The sequence below is a fragment of the Amblyomma maculatum genome, chromosome 6, assembly GCF_055883805.1.
Source record: "Amblyomma maculatum isolate TAMU_Amacu chromosome 6, ASM5588380v1, whole genome shotgun sequence".
Classification (NCBI taxonomy): domain Eukaryota; kingdom Metazoa; phylum Arthropoda; class Arachnida; order Ixodida; family Ixodidae; genus Amblyomma; species Amblyomma maculatum.
In genome coordinates, this window is record NC_139349.1 from 187092755 (window position 1) to 187110518 (window position 17764).

Here is a 17764-nt window from a genome sequence, read left to right on the forward strand (position 1 = left end):
AGCAGCGATCACCGCAGATGCGTGCCTCTGGGAAAGGGCGCGACGCTGCCCCAGACCAGCCGTCGCCGAACTGTGCCCTCTCATTCATTCAGCGCGTGGCCTGAAAACGTCACGCCACAAACGGCCAAGGGTGATTGTGATCGTCTTTGGAGAAGACGCACCGACCAATGCGTGGTGCGGAGTTTGATATACCGAATGACCACTGAAATTGAGTTCGATATACGACGCAGCTTTACTATACTTTTACATGGGATTGTCAAGGGGATATTCCGTGAGTTCGATATAACCAAAATTTGAATTATCCGGGTTCGACTGTATGTGGTGCCTGTGACTGCTTGCAGTGCCAACAGGACACAGCCTCGCCTAAGTTCCCGCGGTACTACAAACTTCAAATATCTAATGTTAGCTCCTTTGCATGCCAGGGGTATTGGAGCATGAAATAAGTCTGAATAAGGCAAAACTAAGAGAAATTCACACAAGTTGGGAGGTTTTAGAATGCATCAAAAATAAAACTGACCAACTGAACTTCTGAAGCTGGTTTGTGCTAACCGAAAGTTCAAATCATCTAAGCCCGAACTACTGCAAGCCACTGATTGTTAGCCTCGCTGGGCTTTTATCTGAACATAAACTGCTCAGCTGTCTGGTTCTACATGCCAGAATTTACCAAAAAAATTACAGGGACAGAGCTACATCACAGGCACTACAATGGGAAGAAGGAAGAGCTCCAAGAGCATCACACACCGCCCCTGGTAGGAGGGCACCGTGTGGTGCACAGGAGTGGTGCACAGCAACGTAAGCCCTGACCTTTTCGATGGCCTCAACCACTGGTTCGGGTAGAGGCCCACTGTTGCCGATGCAGGTCATACAGCCGTAGCCCACAATGTGGAAGCCCAGCTGCTCCAGGTAGGGCACCACGCCCGATTCCTGTAGATAGGAAGTGACCACTCCACTGCCCGGCGACAGGCTCGTCTTGATATATGGCGCCACGCACAGGCCCCGCTCCACCGCCTTCTTGGCCAGCAGCCCTGCACATGAGCATGCCAACACCTTGCAAGTGCAATGGGAAGTGACCCCACAGACTTCGTCCATCATCGAAATAGAAAGAACAACATCTAGAGGCCTTCAAAGGAATCAATATCAGTGGAAATTGCCTCCTTATTTTTCCCACACAGCCAGAAAGGGGCTAAATGAGGTGGATCTTTGAAAGCCAGTCTGGCCATGGCAAAAAATCAACAAATGAGATGGAGCAGTGTTATTCGTGGTGAATGAGGATATTTCATGCCACCATTTGTAGGCCATCCCTCTCCCAGCCTATTCAGAAGTGCTGCATGATATTTGAGATTTTGCAGGAGGTCGCTGACGACTTTTGGGAGTATCCAAAAACAGCGGTCACCACTTTCCTGCTTTTTAAACAGCCCATTCACTGGGATAGTTTACTGGACTGTTGTGTATGACGATGCAGCCATGCTTCATCAACTGTCAGAAATTGACTGGATTATGAGCAAGCATTGATAATCATTGCTTTAAAAAAATGTCTGCCCTCACGAGATTTTTTCTGAGTGTCAGCGAATGTAGTAACTATCATGCACACAGCTTCACCTGTAATTTTCGTGAATATGCACCTTACATAAAGGTGAAATTTATATACAAAAAATAAGTGGTGCACAACTGGGTGTGCTATCATTTGTCATGTCCAGTAATTATGCTCGCAAAGAAAACAGACGTTTAAAAAAAAAAACTCTATCAAGTTGTAACATTTAACTTTTAAGATAAAATAAACTGGCTGCGCTGACAGCGAGAAGAGATTCGCACACGCTGTTTCTCCACATGACACAGCCTGCAAGGTGTAGGAGCTACAATGGTTAATGCAAGTCATGTGGAGTTGGACATATATGATAGTGGAGAATAAAAAAACAGGCCAGGTAGACAGCTGCAAGACCTCTACGCTCTCCTATCTTTCTTTGTGTCTGCGTCCCTGTCCTGCTTAGATTAATAACGAAATGCTAACTTTATTTTATTTATTATTTAGTTATTAAATACTGCGAATTGCCTCTTCGCAGTCAGGACAGGTAGAGATGCAGTGTTCTTGAAAACAGTGCCGAGTCGCATTTTAAGGCAGGAAAACAGAACATGTGACTGACAATCAGCCATGGGAGAATACACACAGTCAAAAAGAAAAAAATATTATTACAAGGAAATACAGTCGAACCCGGTTATATCGAACCCGGATATATCGATTTTGGTTATATCGAACTCACGGAATATCCCCTTGAAAATCCCATGTAAAAGTATAGGAAAGCCACGTCATATATCGAACTTAATTTCACCAGTCGTTCGATATATCGAACTCCGCACTACGAACTGGAAAATGTGCCTTCCCCAAAGACGATAGCATCACCCTTGGCCGTTTGCCGCGTGACGTTTTCAAGCCACGCGCGCAAGGAATTAGAGGGGACAGTTCGGCGACGGCTGGTCTGGGCAGAGCCGCGCCCATTCCCCAAAGGCGCACATCTGCAATTACCGTTTTCCGCGTGCCAACACATGACGTTTGCAAGCCATGTGCGTGGGTGTGCCCATTCCTTTGCCGAGCTATCTCTCTCCTTCAGCACGCGCTACGCATGCGCCAAGCCAGCTCAGCCCGTTTTCAGACAGGCGTCGGATGTTTTCTGCAACGTTTGTTGCGAACCCAACCCTCTGCGCGCAGCGGCTGACGTGGCTATGGCGCCTGCGGACGTTAAAAAGCGACAGCTCTCGCTCTGATTTTTTTTTTTTGCGGGTCACCCTTTTTGATCGTTGTGACATTAAAAAGCAGCAGGTGTATTTTTTTTGTTTTTTTCTTTTTCCGGGAGTCGTTTATCCTTGCATGTATGAATCAACGAAAGCACGCGTCAGCTGCTGCGATCATGAGGCGTGATAAATCGAACCAGGCTTGTGCAATCAAGCCTTCACGGGCACTCTGCCAAGTTCGCTCCCCGCCACCGCAGGAGCTATCAAAAGATAAACGCGCCCAGACGGTATCGCTGCGCAGCATCTTGGCACGCTGCCAATGAGCTGTGGATGAGAGGACCAAAACAGAGTGACGCGCGCCATAGACATGCAAGCGAAAACGCTCGCGATTTCTGCCGCGGCGACACAGAAACCTTGTTTTGAGCTGCCGCGGTGGCTCGAGCGGCGAGAGGGACGCAGTTCCAACAAGTTTGAAATTTTTCGCTCTGTCGCTGCCGCTCGTCGCTGAGATCGCTCAATTGCTTGCATGTGAGCGAGCTGGCCTTAACGCTTTTTTTTTTTTTTCAAATTCTCGGGTGCAAAAGTGGAGGGTGGGTTGATTATGCTACAAATACGGTATCGTTTTTTCACATCGTAAGGGCCGTCACAAGCCGATTTTTGTATATCGAATTATCGATATATCGAACTATTTCGCGATCCCCTTCGAGTTCGATATATCCGGGTTCAACTGTATTTTCTGAATAATATATAAGGTATGACGGCCATTACAAACGATTCAATGGGTGGAATATCGGCAAACTTGTACAGTAAGGCGCTCCACTTGGCTACAGTTCTAGGGAAGGATGAAGAGTGGTAGCCAGTTCTAGCCTGCGGCATTGTAAGCGCCTGTGTTTGCCCCTGATTTTCCTGTATTGTTGAAATGCATGCTAGCAAGGCCATGCATGGTGCCGCACAGTGGATATTTCCTTTCCTTGTCCCGACTGCCGGCGGCTGCGTTTCGATGGAGAGCAAACAAAAAGGTGTGCGTGTGCTGTCTGAAGTCACATTAAAAATCCCTAGGCGTTTGTAATTACTCTACAACACTATATTACGGCACCTCTCTCTTTCCACTTTCACTCTATCTTCCTCGCCTCCCTTATGGCGCGGCCAGGTGTCCACAGAAAGTGTGACAGATACTGCGCCGTTCGTCTCCTGACAGCTAATTATTATTATTATTATTATTATTATTATTATTATTATTATTATTATTATTATTATTATTATTATTATTACTGGCATGCGTTCACTGCAGTGCTCCTGCAAATGTGAGATTGGACAGTGCACTGTCATGCCTGTTACGTGGCGTTCCTTGGCGCACGCCAGTTCCAAGTGTGGGATTGACGGTACAGCGCAGTGCGGCTCATCATTGTGCCCTCTATGTTGCCATAGAGATGGCAGGAATGCTAGACAGGGAGGACACATCTCGTGCACAGATCTGGCACACCCGAGATTCTGACCATGAGCCAAGAAAGGCCTTAAAACAAGTTCAACTGTGACACGACACAAAGATCAGCGTGTCTGACAGATAATCGAGGCGATCAAGGCTGCTCGCAAAGGAGAAGGGGGTGAGAGCGTGCACCGACTAAGGTTCTTATACGGGTGGTAATTACAAGCCTGTTTCTATCATAATACAGTCGAACCCGGATATATCGAACTCAAAGGGGATCGCGAAATAGTTCGATATATAGAAATCGGCTTGTGACGGCACTTACGATGCGACAAAACGATACCATGTTTGTCGCGTAATCAACCCACTCGCATAATGAACCCACCCTCCACTTTTGCACCCGAGAATTTGAAAAAAAAAATGCGTTGAGGCTAACTCGCTCACATGCAAGCGACGAGCGGCAGCGACAGAGCGCAAATTTTCAAACTTGTTGGAACTGCGTCCCTCTCGCCGCTCGAGCCACCGCGGCAGCTCAAAACAAGGTTTCTGTGTCGCCGCAGCGGCAGGAAATCGCGAGCATTTTCGCTTGCATGTCGATGGCGTGCGTCAGTCCATTTCGGTCGTCTCATCCACAGCTCATTGGCAGCTTGCAAAGATATTGCGCAGCGATAACGTCAGGGCGCGTTTATCTTTTGATAGCTCCTGCGGTGGCGGGGAGCGAACTTGGCAGAGTGCCCGTGATGGCTTGATTGCACAAGCCTGGTTCGATTTATCACGCCGCGCTTGGGGCGGACGTCATGATCGCAGCAGCTGACCGCTTGCTTTCGCTGATTCATACATGCAAGGATAAACGATAAAAAAAAAAAAAAAAAAAAACCCGAAAAGAAAAAAAAATCCCTGCCGCTTTTTAACGTCCGCAGCCGCCATATCTTATGCTACGCCGCGCGTACAGCTCAACGATAGGAAAGGATGACTCTCGCAAAAAAAAAAAAAAAAGCCAGGCGCCATAGCCAAGTCCGCCGCCGCGCTGCCACACGTAGAAGGTTCGCAACACACGCTGGAGAAAGCGTCCGACGTCTGTCTGAAAACGGGCTGAGCTGGCTTGGCGCATGCATTGCGCGTGCTGAAGGAGAGAGATAGCTCAGCAAAAGAATGGGCACACCCCCCCACGCACATTGCTTGCAAACGTCATGTGTTGGTGCACGGGAAACAACTGCAGATGCGCGCGCCTTTGGGGAATGGGTGCGGCGCTGCCCAGACCAGCTGTCGCCGAACTGTCCCCTCTCATTCCTTCCGCGCGTGGCTTGAAAACGTCACGCGGCAAACGGCCAAGGGTGATGCGATCGTCTTTGGGGAAGGCACACTTTCCAGTGCGGGGTGCGGAGTTCGATATATCGAACGACCGGTGAAATTGAGTTCGATATATTCGGCTTTCCTATACTTTTACATGGGATTTTCAAGAGGATATTTCGTGAGTTCGATATAACCAAAATTCGATATATCCGGGTTCGATATAACCGGGTTCGACTGTATTCTTTTTTCCTTCCCTTTCCTTTCAGAGCATCTTTAGCAACAGTTGGAAGTTTGCCGAGCTGATACACGAGATGCCCAACCAGCAACTTTGCAGGGCAGTAGAAGACTAACCAGCGCCCAGCATGACGGAGGGGTTGCTAGTGTTGGTGCAGCTGGTGATGGCAGCAATGACCACCGAGCCATGCTGTAGGCGGTGCTCCTGGCCCTCGTGGGTAAAGCTGGCCTGGGCCGCCAGCTGCTCGGGCTTTAAGCCGTAGCCCTTGAAGCCCACCTGTGACAAAGAGCCACGCCAGCTCAGAAATACAGAGGGAAATTTCATTTCTGAGAGAAAGCAGATACACCATCATGACCCAAGGGGAAGAGACCCCGTAAATAAACAAAACAAGAAATTTAAGAACATTCTAGGGCAAAGCTCTTGTCACATCCGCTTCCCTTATTTCTTTTTCAACGATTTACAACCCAACCAAGATGAGCATCGAATATCAAACTTCCCCTCAAATTAATTCCCTTTAAAATCCAATGCACTCCCAGAAACAGAACATGAGGTATTACACTCAACGACTTGCTGTGACCCTGCACTTTTCCAAGGGCGTTTATTTTGTGCATGCGGACCAATGTCACGCTAGGCAGCATGTGCTACTGTGACATGATGAACATGGCACATGATTGGCTTTCAGTCGAGCAGTGCCATTTCACACACTGCCTGGGTGTGGTTTTGGTGCCATGCGATGAAGCTAACCTGGCTGATCGGCGGTGCTCACTACCCTCTTGCTAAAAGCGGTGCAAAAACCACCTGCACCTTAGTAACACAATGCATCACTGTGCAGCAGTAACACAACTAGGTCTCTTATGCCAGGTAGCGGCTACAAAAACCTCCACAGTGGCTTCAATTTGAAGCGAGATAAGCCTAACGAAACCCAGCCTGCTGCCAGTGTCTCTATAGCTTGCGTGTACCATACTTTTACCTGTAGGCCAGAGGAAACCTTATTCGTCGCAGTATTTTATATGTGGTTATAACGAAAATGTAAAATGCCTGCGACATTTGTTAGATCCAGGTTTTAGTTGTATGCAGTTTTGACAGTCCCACTGACGCGTGAGAGTTTGCGAGCAACCGCGCAGCGGCGATGAGTGCGCACTAATGGCCCTGCGTTTTTTTTCTTTGCGCAGTTATTTCACGCTAATTTTGAGCATGAACTGCTGTAGTGCCACATTCTAAAAGCGAAAACAGTGGAGACGGTTGTGTTTGGCAGGTAGATGCACTGTCAGAGCTGAGACGTGGTGCGATGCATCAACTGCAGTCGCTCATCATGATCGCAAATGTTTCTTTCATGTCAGTTCGTGTTATATCGTCACGAAACTTGCGGGGTTTTGCCAAATTTCCTGTAATCAGCACAAGCTAAGAGACAGCCATTGCCGCAAGTTCGCGATATCAAAGTCAACTACCGCAGCATGCTCATTACATGGACATCTCACAGAGATGCAATTCAATGGGGAATTGAAAAAATTTGTAACATCGAGGAATTCACTACATGGAGGATCCTATTTCGTGATCACTTTCGAGTCTGATACATCGAGGACAGACCGTGTGTACTCTCCATCTGTACCTAAAATAAAATTGCAGTTGACAGCAATCCTGTGTTGTTTCTAAGTACAATGCAGTTTACTCGAAACAATATTGAGAAAACCAGAAAATCTGATCGTTATAACAGATTATCGTTACATCTGGACAGGCAAAAAAAAAAAGAAAAAAAAAAGCCCACACACACGCATATTTTCCCATGCATGTAGGCCTGCCTACTTATCAGCGCTGAGTAAATCGGGTTGAACAACGCTAATCATCGTAAAGAGCACTAAAAACTATTACAGGATACATCAATAGCCATAAAATAACTTAAGCATACCTAAAAAAGTCTGAACAATCACTTTGAGTATCGCCGCGAGCGCTGGCGGCCGTCCTTTTTGCATGCACAAAACCGATCAGCGACTGGATGAACTGCAGACATCCCCAGTGGGTAAAATCATAGAGTGCAAATGCCCTTATTTTTTCAAGAGGCTTCCAACCTTGAAACCCTGCCAGAAATCCCGACGAATCTGCCATTTCACGTCATAGCTATCGCTTTGCCAATGTGGTCGGTGCCATCTTCCACAGACACACAATCGGCAATGGCGATGATGATACGGTCACACCCTTTGCGTGGCAACAGGCAGCGATTGCGATGACGATGATAGGGCTCACTTTCAAATACGCACGCAATGGCGCTCGCAGATTTCTCCACAACAGTCCATATTTGCCGCACATGTCGAGTTTTCCCGTCACTCACTTCTTAGTATTTTTTTTATTATTGAACATTCAGGCAAACTTTCGTGGTTAACATCTACCGGGCGGTGATAAAGCTATCATTGTATCCGATGTACCACCAATAATCAATCATTATATCTGGTTTATTTTTACGTTGGCCCAATGGGAAAACTGATAAAGAATTTGATATCTATAAGCAACATATCATTATATCTGGTATCGTTATAAGTGGACTGCACTAGTGTCATGACAGTAGAGCAGCGACCAACCTTGGACGCGAGGCATTGGCGGAAGTCCTGCTGCATGGCGTCCATGGCGACCCGGTCCTGGGGCCTCTTGGGACCACTCAGGGAGGGCACCACACTGGCCAGGTCCAGTTCCACCACCTACACAGGCACACACCGTGATACTGCCACCTGAACAGCAGTACTACGAAAGGCTCTGTTACATTAACACCTCTTAGAGGTCGTTTCAGCAGAAGAGGTGACGGTCAGATGACAGTGGCAAAGGTCAGGGGACGAAAGAACTTTACGTACAGCAATGAGGTCACAGCACTCAGGTACAGTAAAAATTAATGAAAAATGAATCTCCAGACACCATAAATGACTTTTCTGATCAAATTAAAGACATCTTTAGTAAAGAAACGACATAGTTCCCAAGGAATGCGCATAGCCTAGGATTGGCAAACAGATGTGCCAGACGATAGAATGGCAATGACAGCTTAACCCTTAGGCTCTGCAAAGAACTATGAGGCAAAATATGCATGGAAAATGGTTTAATGTCCCAAAGCGACTCAGCCTATGAGAGGAAGTGGGAGTTTAGAAAAGTGAATATTTTTATTAATTCGAAGGTCTGGCAACCACTGGCTGCTGTCGTCACAATGACATATTGTCTCCATGTCTGCTATTTGTGGTGTCGGCTGCACTCCTGCATGCACACTATGGACGATGGTCGCTGAGAGGTTTTTTTTTTCTTCAGGAAAAATATTTTATCTGCATATTCTCCTTTTTCTTTGAGAAGCCTTCACATGATATGCGTCCTTGGTGATCCTAGGACTTTTTTGGGCTTCCGTCTAGAAATTGCCGAGGAGGCCGAAATCTATGGATTCATGCTTTATTATTTAAGCATACAATCAGAAGCATATTATTCATACGTTATGATAGTTAGCTTGTTTTATCAACAAGCGCTCCTGCATATTGTCCAATGTTTCCTTCCACCGTGTGCATCTCGAAAGGGGGTGGTGTTTAGCACTGAGTTGCTTATTGCCGAGCTATTGCCCGTCCCTTTTTCCGTCCAAAAAGTAAGAGGAAAAACCAAACAAGCATATATTGGGGCGAGAGCACACCTTGAGACATAAGAGGAGCATACAAAACTTTTGAACGAAGCGGTTAGGTAATTATTTTCTGCTAGTAAAGCATTTTTGCAAAACTATGTTCAGTCTGGCCACGGCCACGAGCGAAAGCTGCGCATGAAAGCGTCGCGGCGAAGCACACTTTCGTGCGCCGCCACCGCTTCAGTCCCGTCATTCCAAAACTGAATGCGATTCGAATGCGCTTCACTGCCCACACTGAACCAGTCTCCCAGCCACTGCTGTCTCTGTCTTGCCTCCCCCGAAAGCTACGCGTGCGACTTTGACCGACTCCAGAGCCTAACCTTTAACCTTGCGTTTTCCTAGTGCTTGTCCAGTAGACGACTCGCGAGTTCTTCAACATAAATATACACCATTTACAGTCGACGACCGATTTATCGGACACTCAATTTTTCGGACATGCTTGATTATTCTGACTTTTTCCCGGCCCCAGGACATACCTTATAAAGTCAATGTATTACGCTGCTCAAAATTTCGTAAGGAGGGCTATTCGATTTTTCGGACATTCCAAGCGTCAGCCGGGCCAACTGCCACATATTTTGAGCGGTGTCACCACCATCTTGTTTGTTTACTTTTTCCTTCGATAGCCTCGAAACTGGTGCCGGCCTTGCGTGCCGCTCCTTAGCTAAACACGCTGAATCGAGGCTATAATATTTGCCTAGCAGCTTCCATTTCCGGGACAACGTCGCTGCCGGAGTGCTTTTTTGTTTTTTTCTTTTAGCGTGTGTGTGTTTGCCGTGTAGGCCTAGCCGTGGTCATGCTGATGCGAGAACTACGTTCTGTCGCTACTGTGGCTCGCATTTTATTGAATCGGCTTCAGTTCTGTTTCCGGATTCTATAACATTTTTTTTTTTTCGTGCAACGTGACAGCGAGAAGGCACTCAACAAAGTCAGTGTTGTGATTCAGTGTTTGGTGGTTGCGGTGTGCCTCGACAGTGGGAAAACCTACTCTGTCGATTTGCTTGGAGCACTTAGCACCCTCGCCGATGCGTGGAAGTCTGTAGCACCCACAACGCTGCGCAATTGCTTCTGCGACGCGGGATTTGTACTGAATGACGAGTCGGCTGCCTTGGACGAGGAGAGCATCGTCGAGCAGTTGTCAGGCAGTGAGCAGTTCATTCACGATCTTCGCACTGCTGGTGTCGAAATTCCATCGGCCGTCTCATTTTCAAAGTTCACAGACGTGGACCCCCAGTTGCAACTGTGCTCTGGGCTCATAGATACAGGAATTATTCGCCAAGTGCTTGTGGAGTCTGAGAGCGAGGACGATGATGACTCACCTGCAGCAGCGCAGCCGACGCAAGCTGAGCTGATGCAAGCGAAATTCTGGTGGACCTGTTAGCACGGAAGCGGAGCGTGGTGCAGAAAAGCATTCATGACTTTTTCCGGCCTCAAAGTGAATAATAGGCAATAAATTGAGCTTTTTTGGTGCACATTTGTTTTTTCGGACTGCCCGATTTTTCAGACATTTTCGTGGTCCGTTGAGAGTCCGAAAAATCGGTCGTCGACTGTAGTACTTAGTGTGTGAGCCCCAAACTCCTGCAGGAATGCGCCGATTCGCGGATTACGACTGCGCCCCCAGTGTGTTTTAACATTTTTCTCAATGCTAATGACTTTGAATTAATGAAGTTTTACTGTGGTAGAACTTTCTGCTGGTCTGAGTAACTCAACTATAAAGGTATGAAGAACGAAAGCATCGTAAGATGACTTATTTCTAAACAAACAACTTTGCTAGCACAGCGTCTTGTTACTACTGAAGGCCAACGTTAAGACAGCTATATTTTCACTAGGCTAAATTGTGAGCATATCCCGCGAATTTCACTGCTGCTAAATTTTGATTAGTGTTTGACAATGACATGTAAAAGGTGATAGGGCAATGAGTGAGGGAACAGTCTGCAAAATAGGCATAACACTACCTGTGGTTTTCACCCCATCCTGCATGTGGCTTCTGAAAGGGCGCTGTACAACCTAGCGTGGTCTGGCAGCTAGTCGCAAAGCAGTGGCACCTCAATGGAGGTGCAATACTCAAGATAATCGAGCATGTTATCGGCGGAAGGCCAAAATTAATGCGTAGCGCTCACAGCCCAGGATAGCCCCCAAACATCCAGAGTGGGAGAAATCTAAATTGATTCTTTGCAAGATGACATAATTAAAGTATTATCTTCAGCAAATAAAAAAGAAAGCAAAAAGCAGCACCCCAACGGATATTGCAAGTTTCACACAACAGCTGAAATAGTTTTGCCACCAGCATCAACCTTAGAAGCCTCATTAGAGAATGGCGCTGCAATGAGGGCAGCACAAGAAAGAGACAATGCATGCACACTGTATTATTCACGTCTCAGGGAAGTGTTAAATACTTACAATCAAGAAATGTTAAGAAATTTTTCATTATGTGCTACTACTAGTACTTTTGGGCACCAGTTACCTTCCGGTGTAAAACAAGCCCACCATTATTACATGCTCGCAGGCATGGGGAACCCAACTCACAAAGGGATGGGCACCACTTCCACCTGTCGACGACAGTGAACAGCCCCTAAACCTGGGTGTTTTGTTGTGTGTGTGTGCGATCTACGCACAGGGAGCTCCAGCACAAGGTCAGCTTGCACAAAGAAATGACACTCATGTGGAAAATGTGACTCTTCAGAGCAACGGGACAAGTCCAGAAGAGCAAGCTACCGGGCTAGTTGGTGATTCATAATGTAAAGGAGTCAGCGCAAAAATACGGACAAAGGACAAAAAGAAGGACACTTGTGACTGTCCTACATGTCTATTTTGTCTCTGATTTTTGCGCTTAATTCTTCACCTACTAATCGGGCAAATACAGTCAAACCCGGATATATCGAACGCGGATATATCGAATTTTGGTAATATCGAACTCACGGAATATCCCCTTGAAAATCCCATGTAAAAGTATAGGAAAGCCACGTTATATATCGAACTCAATTTCACCGGTCGTTCGATATATCGAACTCCGCACTACGCACTGGAAAATGTGCCTTCCCCAAAGACGATCGCATCACCCTTGGCCGTTTGTCACGTGATGTTCTCAAGCCACGCGCGGAAGGAATGAGAGGGGACAGTTCGGCGACGGCTGGTCTAGGGCAGGGCCGCGCCCATTCCTCAAAGGCGCGCGCATCAGCGTTATCGTTTCCCGCGCGCCAGCACGTGACGTTTGCAAGCCGTGTGCGTGAATGAACCAGAGAGAGCTGGTGGGAAAGAGAGGGGAAAAACGCGATAGAGCGAAGCGCAAGGGTGCGACCATTCCTTTGCCGAGCTATCTCTCCCCTTCCTCTCTTCCGGCCTTCGTTCGCAGTAGCACGTGCTACGCATGCGCCAAGCCAGCTCAGCCTTTTTTCAGACATAACGTCGGACGCTTTCTCCAGCGCATGTTGCGAACCCTCTGCGCGCCGCGGCTAACGTGGCTATGGGGCCGGCGGACATTGAGAAGCGGCAGATCTCTCTCTCTCTCTCTTTCTTTTTTCTTTTTTTTGCGAGAGTTGTTCATTCTTATCGTTGTGCTGTACGCGCGGCGTAGCGTAAGATATGGCGGCTGCGGGAAGTTAAGAAGCGACAGTTTTTTTTTCTTTTTTTGTTTTTTTTTTTTTTGCGGGAGTCGTTTCTTGCATGTATGAGTCAACGAAAGCATGCGGTCAGCTGCGATCATGACACCGGCTTTTAGCATTTTTCGCTTCAAACAGCATTTAGCTATCACGCTTTCCAATTATTTTGTGGCAGCGGACTACGCCCGGCTCAAGCACGGCGTGATAAATCGAACCAGGCTTGTGCAATCAGCCACAAGTTCGCTCCCTGCCACCGCAGGAGCTATCAAAAGATAAACACGCTGTGACGTTATCACTGCGCAGCATCTTGGCACGCTGCCAAGAAACGAGCTTTGGATGAGACGACTGAAACGGAGTGACTCGCGCCATCGACATGAAATCGAAAACGCCTCGCCGCGGCGACACAGAAACCTTGTTTTGAGCTGCCGCGGTGGCTCGAGCGGCGAGAGGGACGTAGTTCCAACAAGTTGGAAATTTTTCGCTCTGTCGCTGCCGCTCGTCGCTGAGATAGCTCAATCGCTTGTGAGCGAGCTGGCCTTAATGCTTTTTTTTTTTTTTTTTTTTTTCAAAATTCGTGGGTGCAAAAGTGGAGGGTGGGTTATTATGCGAGTGGGTTGATTACGCGACAAATACGGTATCGTTTTTTCGCATTGTAAGTGCCGTCCCAGGCTGATTTCTGTATTTCAAATTATCGATATATCGAACTATTTCGCGATCCCCTTCGAGTTCGATATATCCGGGTTCTTTTGTATTCACACCTGTGGATTGCCACTGGCTGGTAGGCTACCTGCAAGTGGGAAGGTTAAAAGGACTCATCTACTAACAAAATGCTGAAATGACAACTCTTTCCTGGTCGCTCACCTGTGAGTAGAAGGGATCCTGGGAGGCATCCGAGTAATTCCTCAGCATCCCATTGGCTTCCAAGTATGCCTCTGCATAGCGGAGAGTCGCCTCATCCCGCCCTGAAGAAGGGATGTACGGTCAAGCCAAATGTGGTTTCGGCTCAAGGGTCATAAAACCTCACTGGTGGCACACATTAAATTTTAGGGCCGCTTAATGTAAATGAATGGCAATTGATGAAGCACAGTGCCAGCGAAGGTCATCTGTTTGAGAGGTTAAGAAAATGAAATAGGTAACTGGGGCATACTAAAAAATATGGCTGCCTCCTTGAGTCACAAGAGGACAACTCCATCGATATTTCTGACCCTGATAAGAATAAATCCCACTCCTCTGTCTTAGCCTTCCGGAACCTGGACGCCAAGGCTGGACTGTGCTAAGCTTGAGGAGCACATGCCAGTGAAAACTGCCAGCTTATATGGCAGCTCCATTTTTGATGTGGCCAGCATCTCTGTCATTTTCAACTTGGCTATTAAAAACCACATAATTTGAGCCTGCTGGTTCTTCATTTGGGATAGAAAACATTGGAAAGGTGTTCCCTTTTTTTGTCCCTTGTGTAGTTCTTGTCCTACTTTCACATCAAACAAGGCTGTATTTCAACAATTGGGCCTGAGAGTCAGGAAGACTGGCATCACTCGCACCATCTGGATAAGTCAGACTTAATTTGAAATCCTGGGTAAAAGGAAGACTTTCCGTGATCCCCTAATTTCGAACGTATATCTGACTCATAATTCAAAGTGCAGTTCACGATTTGGTTGCTAAGTGCAGACACCAGGTTCCAATTTTACGATAAACCAGTCAAACGACAGCCCCCTGGGCCAGCCACAAGCTGTCTGATATGCGACTGAAAAACAAGACGCACTTGACTGCAATGCAGCTGTACACTGAGTTTCCAAGTAACAATTCCCTCCATCCATGCATGGCTGGTATAAAGGCTGCGGTATGCGCGCTCGTCAGTCACTGATATTGGAAAACTGACATTCAGAATTTACGAATCTTGGAAAATTTCCGAATACACCGAACATTTTCAAATTCACTACAGTTTCCCCGCACTTCACCGCAATGCTTCAACGCATGGGCTATGCAGTGAAGCATTTTCAAAATGTGACGGAGTCATTTTATGTAGAGGGACCTTCCTTCTTATGGGTCTTCCCAACAGCCTACGCAAAGTGACGCATTTGACAAAAGAACATCCTCACTTCCTCTAAAATGCAGACAGGTGTTTATCAGACAAAATTACTGTGATGTAAACAGCTTTAGGCAGTTTTTTCAGGCCCATTCGATAACTCGAGCTCCCGGTTAACTTGGACATTTTTTTTCTGGATTCCTTGAAGGCTCAACTAACAAAAGCTTACTTTATTCAGCAGCGATAGGACAGCTGCACCCACTTTCATGCAGACGCTTCTGTATAAGAAAACTGGTACATGAAACTCTGTAAAATATATACTGCATTTCTCAGTAGGGTATACACTTCTGTGCAAATCTAGTTTAATTGTGTTTGCAAATACCATATACAGTCGAAACCGTTTACAGTTGAACCTGCTTATAACGAACCTCCATACAACGAATTCCTCGATTTTACGAAGTTTTTCTATTCCCCATCGCCAGTCCCATAGAAACCCATGTATTTTTGACCTCAATGTAACAAAGTGGCTAGGGGAGAGAACCTTGAAGTAACGAATTCGGGCCGTCAACCGCCTAGTCTTTTTGCCGCATATTTTAAGAACATAGAGCAAAGTTGTGCCAGATTTTTTCGTTGGTTAATGATCAAGAATGATGACCGCCTAAAAAAACATTCGCAGCCGCGGCGAGCGAGCATATTACTCGCCCACGCGGTGGTGATGATGATAATGCACAGGCGCTCCGCTAGCAGCGCCCCTCTTTGACTGATGCAGAAATCACCACTTCGTATGCGTGACACTAGGTGGCGCGACAGGCGTTTCTCGAACTTTGTTGTTTGTTTTCATTCGGTGCTTTTCGGGTCCATCTCTTTGTTGCCCTACGTCGTTCCGGCAAGCTTGCTTCCGGCGTGTGCATTTCGTTTTTGTCTTCATGTATCTGTGCGCCGGGTCGTGTTGGTGCTTTAAGACATCGAGAATGAATGCGTCCACGAAAAAACGGAAAATATTGTCTCTTGAGGACAAAATTGCTATTCTGGACGCCGCTGCTGGAGGCAAAAAAAAGAAGGATATAGCTGCCAGGTTTGGAATCCCAGCCAGCTCTCTCTCTACCATACTCAACGCGAAAGAAGCGATTCGTGGTGCAATGGAGTCTGGTGCTGACGGCAAAAAAAAGAAGCTGAAGCCATCAACATATGCCGACGTGGACAAAGCGGTGTTCGCATGGTTCATGGACACGAGGGCTAGAAATCTTACGATCAGCGGCGCTCTCTTGCAACAAAAGGCACGTGATTATGCTTGCATCTTGGGCTTTGATGACCTAAAAGCGAGCAACGGATAGCTGCAAGGCTTCAAAAAGAGGCATGGCATCGCTGGAAAGATGATAAGCGGTAAGTCCTCGTCTGCGGACAGCGATGCTGCCAATTCTTGGGTTGAAGAGAAACTTCCAGCAATTTTGGAGCGCTAAGACGCGTCCGAAATCTACAACTGTGATGAGACGGCTCTTTTTTATCAGTTGCTTCCAAACCGCACCCTCAGCCTAAAAGGTGACGTCTGCCACGGCGGCAAGCAAAGCAAACTTCGCATAATTGTTTTGCTGTGTGTAAACTCACAAGCGCGTCCCACTGATTATCGGCAAGAGTGCCCGCCCCAGGTGCTTCAAAGGAACGCACCGGATGCCCGTGAAATACGTAGCCAATACGAAAGCGTGGATGACGTGGGCTATATTTGGTGCCTGGTTGAAGGCATTTAATGAAGATGTCAAGAAGCAGAACCGCACCATTTGCTTATTCCTAGGTAACTGTGCTGCGCACCATGTTGAAGGCCTCGACCTTTCAAATATTGAACTGCAGTATTTGCCCGCTAACTGCACTTCACTCATTCAGCCCCTCGACAAAGGAATTATTAATAGCGTGAAGTGCAGCTACCGGCGTAGACTGATTCAAAGGCTGCTTCTGAACATTCGTCTTCAGCGGGAAATGAAAGTGGACAGTTGAGATGCTTGAAGCATCGTGGCGAGAAACAGGTGCGGACATTATCGCTAACTGTTTCAGAAAAGCCCGCATTACAAAAGAAGTTCAGACTGCGCAAGCTGACGATGAAGAGGAGCGCTTGGAGCCTTCATCGCCGCCCGATCTCGCCGAAGCTTGGGGTTTATTGCGCGTGAACGGAGCAGCCCCGGATGACGTGCAGCTCTGCGACTTTTTGCATGTGGATGACTGTGCCGTGACTTCTGAAGAGATGTCGGATGAGGCGCTGGTGGAAAGTATCCGATGTCAGACCGACGGTGATGGATTCCCAGAGGTCGAGCCACCATGTGCTATGCCTTCAACGAATGAAGTGTTGGACGCCATCGACGTTTTGCGGCGCGTCGCCGGCTCGCTGAATGATGGTGGTTCAGCTTTAAGTGCTTCAATGACCTACGAGCGATCAGTGGTGCCGACCCTCGTCAACAAACAGCAAAGCAAAATCACTCGTTACTTCTCAGTGCAATAAAAGCGTTCTGGGCGAGTTCACTAGCCTTGATTTTCAGCTTAGTTTCGTTTCTGTATTTATTTTTCGAACTTTCTCGCGGAAACTGCATATAACGAAAACCTCCCTATAACGAATATTTCACGGGCTTTTTCAATTTCGTTCTATCCAGGTTCAACTGTATATCGAACCTGAATACTTCGAATTTTGGTTATATCGAACTCGCGGAATATCCCCTTGAAAATCCCATGTAAAAGTATAGGAAAGCTGCATCGTATATTGAATTCAATTTCACCGGTCGCTCGATATATCGAACTCCGCACCACACATTAGACGGTGCACCTCCCCCCAAGACGATCGCAT

The 17764-nt window shown here is 47.1% G+C and overlaps 1 protein-coding gene across 2 annotated transcripts in view; it reads right to left on the reverse strand.

Moving 5' to 3' along the window:
• Positions 1 to 17764, reverse strand: part of LOC146187581 (cytoplasmic aconitate hydratase-like) — a 192992-nt gene that overhangs the window by 113967 nt on the left and 61261 nt on the right. For both annotated transcript variants that reach the window (XM_084607747.1, XM_084607748.1), the window contains 4 exons: positions 13776 to 13876; positions 8255 to 8371; positions 5798 to 5957; positions 805 to 1025 (listed from right to left, as the gene is read on the reverse strand). In XM_084607747.1, the coding sequence (XP_084463873.1) occupies positions 805 to 1025; positions 5798 to 5957; positions 8255 to 8371; positions 13776 to 13876 (599 nt within the window). The remainder of the gene's footprint in view (positions 1 to 804; positions 1026 to 5797; positions 5958 to 8254; positions 8372 to 13775; positions 13877 to 17764) is intronic.